The sequence below is a fragment of the Centrocercus urophasianus genome, unplaced genomic scaffold, assembly GCF_019232065.1.
Source record: "Centrocercus urophasianus isolate 14NV4802_14NV808 unplaced genomic scaffold, USGS_Curo_1.0 seq_11, whole genome shotgun sequence".
Classification (NCBI taxonomy): Eukaryota; Metazoa; Chordata; class Aves; order Galliformes; family Phasianidae; genus Centrocercus; species Centrocercus urophasianus.
The window spans coordinates 29,830,890-29,843,882 of NW_024884253.1; the positions used below are offsets into that span (position 1 = coordinate 29,830,890).

The 12,993-nt window shown below is 36.5% G+C and overlaps 1 protein-coding gene across 3 annotated transcripts in view; it reads left to right on the forward strand.

Annotated features, from left to right (window-relative positions):
- Nucleotides 1-12,993, forward strand: part of STAU2 (staufen double-stranded RNA binding protein 2) — a 166,289-nt gene that overhangs the window by 67,874 nt on the left and 85,422 nt on the right. For all 3 annotated transcript variants that reach the window (XM_042839471.1, XM_042839465.1, XM_042839479.1), the window contains exons 10-11: nucleotides 1,466-1,597; nucleotides 5,392-5,452. In XM_042839471.1, the coding sequence (XP_042695405.1) occupies nucleotides 1,466-1,597; nucleotides 5,392-5,452 (193 nt within the window). The remainder of the gene's footprint in view (nucleotides 1-1,465; nucleotides 1,598-5,391; nucleotides 5,453-12,993) is intronic.

The following is a 12,993-nucleotide window of genomic DNA, read 5'->3' on the forward strand; positions in this document are numbered from 1 at the left end:
TTACAGGTCTGAGAAATAGCAGAACGTTGATTTATTGTGGGTTATGTTATAAATTATCATTTTGTCTTGTCCCATTAAGGTCTCTCAGTTTTATTGCATATAAGCTTGTAGTAGATTGGCTGTTTTCTGATTGAAATTTCTGATCTACATAGATCATAAAGGTTTTATATCAAGGTTATTAATATTTCTGTTTTATGTGGTTGAATGTTTTTGTTTAATTATATATGTATTTTGAAGGGATGTTCGTGATCATTTATTTACAACCTCTTCTTTCTGTTTAGAATTAATAAGTATTTGAGTAAAAAAAACTTAAAAGTTTTAGGAAAAAATGTATATGAAGATTTGAGGAAAGTGAATAATTATTGAATACCATAAATTACTAAATAACACATATTATTTATTTAAGAGCTGTGTGCCTGTTTTTGTCATCTTTTAAGCTCAGTACAGAATGCTTCATCTCACTGACCTCTAAGCTTTCTCTTATTCAGATTGCCTTGAGTATTTTATTGTTTTTATTTTATTTTCTGTTTCTTTTTTTTTTTTCTTTCTTTCTTTCTTTTTTTTTTTAAACATGGTTTGGAACCATGTATTATTTCCAGAGATAATTTGGAAAATAAAATACCTTAGTGGACAAACTGAAGTACAGCTATTCAAGAACTTTGAATAATGCACAAATGAATTGCAGTGACAGTACTAATGCCTCAGATCAGATGCATACAGCCTCAATAGGGTAAGAATGGTACAAAACTCAAGGAATGAGTTTGAGACTTGAGGATATTCATCATCTATAGTTTGTCTTTTTTTTTTTTTTTTTTTTGACATTTTAACTTCTCTTTGCGGTGTAAAAGGCATCTTGTTTGTTGGAAGTGCTTTGGACAGTACAAACACAGGTCCAGCAGTGAGGGAGCCTTCTTTTCAGAGAAAGTTTTGATAAAAGCTTTCAGGTCTGAAGACAGAAAAAGGAAACGGCTCCTACTCCTGCATTTCTTGCAGTGCAGTGAGGTGGAAGGAATGTGAATATAGTTTTTATCCATCTGAAAAACTGCTCTTTTTGAACCACAATCTCTGGGTCATTGTTTGTCTCTCCGTTGCTCAGGATATTGTCCTGCTGATGCTGGCAAGCTGCTGAAGGCTTGTACCAGGGAGTCCAGGTTATTCTAATGTTAGGAGAGAGTGAGAAACATAAGTGGGGAAGATGTTCAGCAGAGAGAACAGGATTGACACAGATGTTGGTGGAAAAAAGATAAATAGAAATGTAGCTCTTTGATATAAATTTGTGGATCTTGAAAAATCCCAACAAGCTTTAAGTTTGGAAGCAATATTGTAATCCACTTTGGTACGGTTCTTACTTTTACAGGATTGAATCTTTATCAGAAGAGCTGATGGTAGGTCAACAAGATTATTGTGTGGCGATGTTAAACGATCTTGCATTTTTTGTAATTATGATTAATATTTTCTTTTTAAGGTAAAAGTAGGTAATGAGATTACTACTGGAACAGGCCCAAACAAGAAGATAGCTAAAAGAAATGCAGCAGAAGCAATGTTGCTACAGCTGGGTTACAAAGCCTCTACTCCTCTTCAAGACCAGACAGAAAAGGTGAGAACCAATTGTGATGCCAAAATTCTATCTTTGTCTAGATTTCTTTGCCATACCAGCTAATCGCTTGGTATGAACAGAACCTTAAACTTGTGCACTGTGCTGGGTTGCATGTCAGAGATCAGCCTTCATTTCAAGGCAGCAGGCAGTATAAGTGTAGTAAGAGCAATAGAGAACAGAAATGTAGTTTCAGAAGGAAGTTGTATGCAAAATTGTACATGTAACTTGTGTTTATATTTCTGCTTAAAAATATTCCTCTTTTATACTGCTATAGGTACAATGAGAGGACACCTCTTCTGGAATAGGGAAGAATGTTGTCATTAATTTTCATACATAAAGTACTCACTGCTATTTGTCTTCCCATTGAATATATTCTAGAATAATTCTAGGAGTAGCACTCTGGCCCATCCTGACTTCGTTGATTAAAGGTTTTGTAATCAAAGTAGGTGTTAAAGTTTTACTTTTTGTGTCCTGACAAGATCAGAGCAAGGCATCTGGCTAAGCTGTGGACTCTGGACAGCTTCTGTTATACACACACACACACACACACACATACACACACACACACACACACACACACACACACACACACACACACACGGTTCCTCCATGTATATATTTTGATCACAGCTTAAATGTTTGCTGTGGCTGCATAAGCCAACTGTTGACTCAGGTCAACAGAATGTTCTGCTGGGCATTTATAGGGACCACATGATAAATCTGTTTGTAGTGCTGTTGAGTGGTTACGGAAGGGATGATGCTGCTTTCTTTTCTTGCATTCTATGCATTGTCCAAAAAAAAAAAAAAAAAAAAAAACAAAACAAAAAAAAACAGTAAAACAAGTGTAATTACATATTTGCAGAAATAGAGATCTTAGAATTGGGGTAAAGCACAGAAGCCTAATATTATTTTGAATATAATGATCAAATATGATACTGTATACACAAAATGTGCACTACTTAAGATTTGTGAAATGGGTGCATTCAAGATAATCTATTTTTTTTTATAGTTTTGTTGGGCTAAAGGACATAAAATATTTTTAGAACATCTGAATTGATTTTCTGTATACAGTAGACTGACCATGTAAAGCACATAAACACAATATTTAGTATAGATTTAAAAAAAAAAAAAAAAAAACGAACAGTTCTCAAACTGAACAAGTGCTCTACACATAGAGCAGGAGAGATAGTAGTACCGTCTGGGTTTGGGACTCTTATTACCAGATCAAAATACTGTGGACACATAAAGCAAAGAGTTAGTGCAGTAATTTATTTATTTATTTCCAGAGTTCATTGGAACTCTGTTTCATTGTTTAAATTTGGAGTGTCAGACTGTTTCTTTTGACAAGCGTTCTCGTGGTATCTGTACACAGTATGAGTGAAATACAGCCTTCTGATTGATCTGAAGGATGCTTTAATTCAGCACTAAAAATTGTAGCATTGTTGCTTGAGGAGTCAACACTAACTGGGACCCGCTCAGATAATCTCCTCAATCAAGACATGTCTGGTGCTGGAGAAGAAGGAAAATAGCTGTTAGAGCTCTACCGATTTGACCATTGTAAAATTCCTTCCGTATAAATTGCACTGTAAAGATGTGCCATTAGAAGATTTTTGCTTGTTTCTTTGCATGCCAAGTGGAGCCCAATGCATATTAGCTAGACCAACTTGGCCTCTAAACGGAGAATTTTCACTGTTTTTCACTGATTTTCACATTGGTAGTATAAGTGCAGAGCACTGAGATAGTGCCCTGGGAGATTTTTTGTAGCTACCAAAATTATATTCTACAGGTGAGAATGGAAAGTAATGCTTTCACTTTTTCATTTTTTGCCTTTTCGTTTCATATCGCCATCTTTCTTCTCTTAGAAGAAAACTGGAGTATGTTACATTTGTGTGAGACAGCAGCACTAAGAATAATTTATGGACAGTCGAATTCTTGTTAAATTCTCCATCATGATGTAAATAATAAACAGCAAAAGAGGGGAATGGGAAGAGTGTTAGAATTTTATTCATCTTGTAGCAGTGCATTTGGGAGAGTTTGCAGTCATGTTTTTGTGGATTCATGCTAAAACCATGCTGTTGTAACAGCATATACACATACAAACATATTTGCAGATTCAGATTGTGTATTCTTTTGAAGAACTGTCTTTTCTCTGGATATACTTATAATATTTTTATTCATTCTATGAATAAAACAAGTTAAGTGAAATTAAGTTTGTGGAATTGTGTATCCAGTTTGAGAGACATCTGTCTCTAAGACCTGCCACAGAATCATAGAATCATCTGAGTTGGAAGAGACACTTAAAGGTCATCTTGTCCAACTCCCTTGCACTGAGCAGGGACACCTACAGCTACATCAAGTTGCTCCAAGACCTGTCCAGCCTGACTTTGAATGTCTCCAGAGACAGGACATCCACCACCTCTCTGGATAACATGTTCCAGTGTTTCACTACCCTTATCCTAAAAAACTTTTTTCTTATCCAGTCTAAATCTCCCCTCTTTTAGTTTTGAAACCATTTTCCCTTGTTGTGTCACAACAGACCCTGCTGAAGTCTGTCCCCTTCCTTCTTGCAGCCCCCTCTTTAGATACTGAAACACTGCTATCAGGTCTCTCCAGGCCTTCTCTTCTCCGGGCTGAACAGCCCCAGCTCTCTCAGCCTGTCCCCACAGGGGAGATGCTCCATCCTTTTGATCATTTTTGTGTCCCTTGTCTGGATATTCTCCAACAGGTCCATGTCTTTCCTGTGCTGAGGACTCCACATCTGGATGCAGTACTCCAAGTGAGGTCTCACCAGCACAGAGTAGAGGGGCAGGATTACTTTCCTTGACCTGCTGGCCATACTTCTTTTTGTGTAGCTCAGCATATGGTTGGCTTTCTGGGCTGCAAGGGCACTTTGCTGGCTCATATTTAGCTTGCCATACACCAGTACCCCCGAGTCCTTTTTGGCAGGACTGTGCTCCATCCTTGCATCCCTCAGCTTGTACTGATAGTGAGGATTTTCTGTCTGTGTCTGCATCTCAGTGAAATTTGAAAAGGATCATTTGTGTCACATTAATTGATCTGACAGTCAATAGCTCACAGTTCATGAGGACATTTCTCTACATTTACACATAAATCTAGAATGCTGACACTTCATTTACTTTGTAGATTTCAGGAATTGTTTTATTCTGAACGTCTTACGTTAATTGCTTCCTTTTCCTGTATCACATAATACCCAGTGTTATACATAACCAGTTCTATGATTCTATGATTCAGTTATAATCCCTGTGAAGACCATTACCTTCCTCAAAAACCCTACGTATTAGAAAAAAAAAAAATCACAGGAATCTGTTTTGGTTTTACTTATGTAACTAAGTGGATTCCTAGCAAGTAGATATTTTAAAATTACACTCAAGTACTTTGCATTATTTATGCATTCTTTCATAAGCAGATATTAGGATCTTCTTGTTTTAGAATGTAGTTTCTCTGTAGTCTGTGTATATTTTCAGTTGAGAGCTGCTTTTAACATTTAATTTTAAGTCTGATTTGGTAACATTGAGTAGAGCCTAATCCTTGGAGAAATATTTATATTTCAGTGTTAGGCAGTAGTTATTAATGTTTATTCATGAAGGGTACATTCCTTAAATAACCTACTTTAGACCAAAAGTAAAATATGTTAGCAAAGATGTGTGAGCAGAGGTGGCAATCCCAAGTCACCCTTTTTAGAATTTTTCAATTAAATTTATAAATATGATTGTGCTGTTTAAGTAGTAGTTTAATCTTTACTTATTTGTCTCTTTCTTTTGTCTCTGTTTCAGCTTGGAGAAAACAAGAGTTGGAATGGACAGAATGTTGGGTTTACTGAGCCAACAAGTAGCAGTAAGTATAGTTTCCTACATTTGTATTTATTCTTGGTTCTTTTAGTCTCTGTAGGATTTAGATTATTCAAGCCAATTGAAATCTTTTCTCTAGATTTGCAATTTGATCACTTAAGTCTGAAGTATCCTGTGTGTGAGTATAGATGTGAATAAATGCAGGAACAAGATGATTTTCACTTACCCTTATTTTCAACATTTTTTATTTGCTCATTTAATAAAATCAGCTATGATTTTATTAAACCATTGAGTCTTGCAGGTTGTTGGGGAATTAAAGAAGTATCTGAATTGCAGGGTCAGTACCACATTCCAGCAAGGCTGCATGTATCTTATGCATCTTCTTCTTCTCCAAGGGTGGAGATGTCACAGCTTCTCAGAACAACGTATAATTTTCCTCACACTGATTTATTTATTCATGTGTTTTTGATTTTTATCCAGTTGGAACATCTGTTTGTTTATGATGATCATTTCCTGTTTTGCTGCTACCTTCCCTCTGTGAAGTGCCCAACTCCATCATTTTGACAAACTTTTCTTAGGTATTGGAAAGCTACTGTTGGATCTCACAAAGATACCACTATCCTGCAAGCAGTTTTTCATCATTTAAAATTAAATTTCCTAGACTCTAAGATCCCAGCTTGTCTACAACGATGTTGTGGGATATTGTGTCAAAGCCTTGCTAAAATCAAGGCAAATTACATCCATAGTTCTCACTTTATTCATAAATCCTATTTTTCTATCATAAAAGAAAATCAGGTTGTTCAGGCATTTATTATTGTTTAGGTATTTATTCTGTCTTTGATAAATTCATGCTGATTTTTCCCAGCAACTTTTTTTTCTCCTGTGTGTGTCTGTAATGGCTTTTAGAAGACTTCCTGCGTGAGGAAGTCCCTTTCAGTCCCTGGCCTAGGGACTAAAGTAAGGCTGACCAGCTTGCCTTTTTTCATAAAGATGATGAGGTTTTTCTCTAGTTGTTGGAGACTTCCCCTGATCTGCGTGGCTCTTCAAGGATGACAGATAGTGGCCACAAAAGACAAAAAATTGTTCATTTGGAACCCACAGATATATCTCATTTGGTCCAGTGGACTTCTATGGATTGAAATTTTCTCTAGAAATCACATCAGCTTCCACTTCCAGTGGTTTCTGTCTTCCTCCTTGAGACCTGTCTGTGCACCCAAAGACATGGGAGACCTTGCTGGTGAAGACCAACTTCAGTTTCACTGCAGACACTACAGTTGTTAACAAATAGGACAAGCCTGTAGGTCTTTCTGATAGATTAAGCTGGCAAAGGATCGCTTCTGTTCCACTCTTATGGGGCCCCAGCTGCTTAAAAAAAGTCACAGACATGCTGGAGCAGGTCCAGAGGAGGCCGCAAGGAAGATTAGAGGGCTGAATGTACCTGTCCAACAAAGACAGGGTGAGAGGTTGAAGTTGCTCAGCTGAGAGAAATGAAAGCTCCAGGGAGACTGTATAGCAGCCTTCCAGTACCTAAAGGGAATCACAGGAAAGATGGGGAGAGATTCTTTTATCAGGGAGTGCAGAGATAGGATGAAGGGTAATGGTTTTGATCTGGAGGTGGGTAGGTTTAAGTTAGATACAAGAAAGAAATTCTTCACTGTGAGGGTAGTGACAGGGTCTCTCAGGACAGGTCTCTGAGAGAAGCTGTTGAATCTCTGGATATGTGCAAGGCCAGGCTGGATGGGGCTTTGGTCTGGTCCCTGGTGTAGTGGGACTTGTCCCTGCCCCTGGTAGGAGCTGGAACTAGATGGTCTGTAAGTTCCCTACCAACCCAAACCATCCCATTTTTCTACAATTTTTCCCAGCTCTGGACTTGGTGTAGTGTGGAAAAGGTCAAATTCACTTTTCCATGAGTACTTAATTCTTCTTTAGAACCATGTTGATTTTTGAACCTCATAAGAGTCTCAAATGTCATCTCTAAACTATGAATTGTAATAGAGGTGAAAGTATATTAGCTGTCTTTTTTTTCCTCTATTACACATCTGAATTTGACATCTGACTTAGTCCTAAATGTAGTTTTTAAGAGAATTCAGTAGTCTTCAAGTATATATGGAGTCTTCTCAGTTGCTGGACCTGGGGAAGAATTGAGGAATAATTTGTGCTTCAATTTACCCCAAAGTCTTGCCAGTATTTCTAGTGACCTTGGTTCAACATATGCCATTGTTTTTTCCTTGAAATGGAGGATATTACAGGATCTAAGACGTATTTTTAATTGCTTCCTTCAAGCCCTGTCTTGAAGGAAGTCCTTACCAGTGCTAGATTATTGCTGATGGTATTGTTAAAATCTGTAGGGACATGGCCCATTATCGTCTACAAATGTTAACATCTTCAAATGTTAACATATTGAAGTTTAGGACAGCAAAATAAGACCTCAAGCTTTTCTCTGTTATCCTCACCATGCCTTGTAGCAAAGATATGTACAGATAATAGGATGACCATTTACTACCATCTACTACACCAACAAGAAAATATTATGCTTTACCTTGTAAGAGTACTTTGTTGGACATACATATAAAGCCAGATCTAGAAGGTGAAGGCAAACTCATTCATCAGGAAACAGGATCAGCAATCATTGTGTTGTAAACCTGTGGTAACCAAAGGACTCTTTTTCTTGCACTGGCACAGACGTATTTGCAGATACCACAGTCTGTAGTACAGAACAGGTTTACAGTCTAGATTGCATTTCTAATGCATGGAAGGCATTCTTAGATGGTCTCATTTTCAATCTTATGATACCCAAGTAAATTGGAAATCAAATGAGGGGTACTAAATATGTCAGTAGCCATCATCTTTTTTTCTGACAGTGCTATTCAGACACCATTGTGCTTAATCCCCTGAGTCCTTTACTCCCTTTTCTAGTCTAGAGGACTCATTCATGCTAACTAGCTGACTACAGTGTATCGTTTTTGTTTTCGGAGGGGCTGTGCTGTCATTTTTTGGAATAGGAAGGGTTTGAATATGTATGCAGTATTCACTTGATGTTTGCATTTGTTGTAATCCTAAAATTTAATTTTAAGCGGCCTTGAAAACCTAGGATAGGCTCTAAGATCACTGCATCTACCACTTGGCATCTCCTATTTGGATTTCTAATAATTTTATTCTAGGAATTTTACTGTATCCTGTTAGCCCAGCATATTATTTATCAGTTTCCTTTCGCAGGCAGGTACTCTTTCTTTGTGTACATAATGCACTAAATTTTGATATAAAACTATGTGAAATAAAACCAGAATAGTAAAGTGAAGTTGTACGTTGTAGTACAACAGAAACAAAAAAAGTGGAGTTGAAGAGCAGATTCCATTGTGCTTTTATTATGTAGTTTGTTTTGGCTGAGAAATACCCTTCAGTCTATCCTCCTACATACTTGATGCGTTTTTAGTATTTCCTGTTACATGTCCTTGAAATTTCTCCTGTTCCCCTACCTCATGTGCTTTTGTAGCTACCGTTGCAGCAGACTTCATTTCTGTTCCTCCTACTCATTGGCAAAGCTTCTTCCCACTGATTTACTTCTTTACCTTTCATCTTCATTTCACAATCCCAAAGATGACTTGAGACAAGAACCTGTTTGTTCCTTTGCTTGGAAGATCTCAGACATCTTCCACATGTGGAATAACAGAGACATGAGTGAGATTTTTCCATGATGCTCCTGAAAGTGATGTTGAAGCCAGTATTCTTTGAGCACAACACAAATATTTGCAGCCCATGTAGAAGATGTTTACTGTTAACAGGATGCTCATTTATTTCTTAGGATTTGACTTAAGCAAGTACTCACAAAAACAAAATGTGAAACAAATAAACAGTCCTAATGCAAACTGTTGTCTCTTGGGAACATTCAGCTTTTGGTTTTGTTTTTCTGGATAGGGATAATCATACATGTCATACAGCATGTGTTCTACGAGAAGCTGTAGATGAGGCATAAAATATTGCAAAATTAAGAACATAACTGTATAAAACTCAAAGGAAAAAAATAATTTGAGGTTTCTTTATATTTCTAAAAAGGAAAAAAAAAAATTGCTTTCATGATTTTTCTTTTTTGTCCTACCCTCAGTTTTCATAGACTAGATTTCCTTTATCTATTTCCAGAAATGTTGGTCTCCACAACATAAATATCAAAAAACTAATGATAAAACAATTACATTCAGAAGAAGCCTACCTCTTAGTAAAGGACAGGCTTTTTTGTTTTTACTGCCTAACATTTTATTACTAAGGATTCCTGTGTGACTTTACAATCTTTGTTCTTCAAAGTACATCTGTTCCTGCTGTTTGTTCACCACCTGAAATCATAATCATTTGTTTGTGACATCACAGTTAGTCACTGTGAAGATGGTTAGATTGTCACTAACAGATGACAATGATTTCAGATGGTAAATGAGCAGCAGGAACAGATGATCTCCTAAGGAACAAAGATACATGATCTCTTGCAATTGTTCTCAGTAGAAAACAAGCTGTGAGAGAAAAAAAGCAATTAGATATTCAGAAGTTTCTTAAATCTGTAATGAGAAATTTCAGCATTTGTCCATTAATGTAGACCCTAACTGTATGGTTACATTCAAATTTGTATTTGGAAATCTCAGGGTTTTTTTGGGGGGGGTGGGTAGGGGGATGGAGGTGGAGAAATAGGAGCACAATAAATAAGTTATCAACTTCTTTATGGGAGTATCTTCACTTTGGAGGAAATAAAAATTATGTGAACTACATAGTTCTGGCACTTGATGGTTTTATTAAAACTTTTTAAAATAGTCCTCTGTATGCCTATTTTCCAGCTGGGGATTTTGATGAAGACTTACAGTAGTTAATTTAATACCTCTGTATTTCTATGAACAGTAACAGAAGTGTACAATTTGGGTGTAAAGTTTTTATCTTATACTTCAGACATTTTAAAATGAAGTTTATCTGTGTTACATTTTGCTGAAACATTTAATTCCTTCTGGGGCATTTCAGAGGTGATTTCCAGTGCACTGTATGCATTTTTACTCAGTACTAAGTACTGTTGTTTCTGGAAGGATTCAAATCAGTGTGTCTGTATGTGATATGGGATTTGGGCACAACTGAGGTGTGCGAGACTGTTGGTCCTCCTCCATTCCCCATGTGTCCTTCCTTTTGAGATGCTTGGTTAGGTAATAAAAATAATACAAGTTTTGCGTCTTCAGATGTGATGCCATCACTGCTGAGTATAGGTGTATATTTCTAGCATACCTACTGTTTTAAACATGCATCCAGAAAGTTGAGAGGCTTACAATGTAGGTTCAGTGTCCTTCTTCACTAGGAGAGTACTCACGAGGTACAGAGTAATCTGGGTAATGGAAACTTCTGTGTGGAGATGTGTATCTAATAATCACTATGATCTGCCGACAGAGATTCGAGGATCAGATATTGTCAAAATGCAATAAATCCACAGAGAAAGTATGATCTAAAGCAATCATGACATTGTACTACTGATTATCTGTTGATTAAAACATTTGTAAGTGAAGGTGCAGTCATGTATTGTAGTGGTTTGCACAAAATACCTTCTGTGTATTTTAGGTACAGGTTAAACAAAAATGTTGCAAGCAACCTGTTCCTTGGTTCTTGAATAGCATAGATTAAGCGTAAATGAGAAACATACACTTGGGCTGTGAGAGCAATGGTTTGAATGTTCTGAGGCTGAGAAAAAAAACAAGTCTTAGCTTTTTTAGGAGATTGCTTAACCACAAAGCCTGTAATGTATAAATGGGTAAGAGAGAACTGCCACCATGACAGTAGATATCCAGCTGTCTGGGTAGTTGATTTCAGAGAAATTCAGCTTTTGCTTTTCCAAGTCTTCTAAATTTCCTATATGAATTATGTTTGTTCAGAGTTGCTTGTCCATTTCTTTGAAAAAAACTGAGTGGGAAATATCAGTGCAAAGCTCTTTCTTGATGTTAACTTTCAAATTCAGATTTAAGAATCTAATTCTGAAAATGATCTGCACTTAATCTTCTTTGTTCAGCCAAGCAAACTGAGCAGTATCCCTCAGTTAACCTCAATACTGCATTTGTGTAAATACTTTCACTTTTGTCCTTTTCCCATCCCCACCCTTTTTCTCACCTGGAACCCACCAGCTACACTGCCATTAGTCTACAGTAATATTTTCCTTAAAGATCTTGAACTGAGGCGTTCTTGCTGTCAGAACCAAGACAATTTTCCATTCTCCCCTCCATCCTCTTTACTTACATCAAACATCTTAGCCCTATGACTTCCACTCCCCCACGGTTTTCTCCTCCTCTGATTTCATCTTCACTCATACCTATGCTGTGTTTGTTGATGTCCCCCTTGACCTTCTTAGCTTCCGCAGCCTCTCTATCCTTGTCTTTCAGACTTGCTCATTCTTTCATCTCTTCTATATACAGGTCATGCTTTTGTTTTCATCATCACAGTTCTTATTCCCTTCTTGATCTGTTAATGAATAGTCTTGCCTAAACAGGTCACTGTCTGGTTGTACTTAGGCACTCTCCTAATTACTTCACACTCTCAAAGATCACTTTTTTGCTGCTTTTACAAGCACCATGATCTGTCAGCACTCTAGCTTCATTTACTAATAGGTATAGTATCTTTCTGCATTTATATTGGTTCTTTTACTTCATCTAGATTGTAGATTGCATGGGACGCCATTATATTGTTGGATCCTTACTGTGCAGAAATTATGATGTAGAAATAATAGTGTAGGTGTTTTGCTTATGTCTTTTTCATATTATATCTGTAGAAATTTCCCATTACAAAGATTTATAAGGTCTTATTTTTAACAAAACTGTATGTTCCCATAATCTTCCAGAGTAAAGCTGTGAAATGTTTCAAAGGACTTTTCTCACTAGCATTTAACATCAGTTATTACATAAAATATATACAGTTTAAGTCTCCTGTGATACTACAGTTTCAAATTGGGTGTACTGAAAGAGTTTCAGTAAAATCAATCAATCTGTTTGTCTGTCTGTCTATCTATCAAGACCTAACCTCATGAAGAACAAAATAGTTTTTACTTAAATGTCATGGTTATTTTAAGGTTAAGTAAGCTAGAATTTTAACAAGTGTCTTTATATAACATCAGTTTGTTTAAGGTCATATAGACGAGATCATTGATGGAAGGACATTGTGTAATGACAAAACATTTTTTCTCATCTGAATATTGCAGTAGCTGGTGACTTAGAAATACCGCAGATAGTTGTGGTAAGTAGATAATGATTGAATCCTGGCTTTCCAGCCAAGACTGTGTGTAGACTGTTACTGAAAACATAATGGACATACTATTTGCCTATTCACTTGTTTGACTGATGTTTTCTGAGTTCCTGCTGAGGTAATAAAATTGGAAAATATTTCAGTATATAAATAGGCTTTTTTACAACGAGTGAAGTATGAAAAGATAACTACATTTTATGATAGTATTTATATTTTTCAGTCTTGTTATTGAAATAATTATATGTATATATGAATTCTCTTTTTTTGCTCCCAGTGAGTTTGTAATGGACTATAAGACGAAACATGCCAGTTCTGTGGAAGAATTGTAGCAAGTGAAAATTC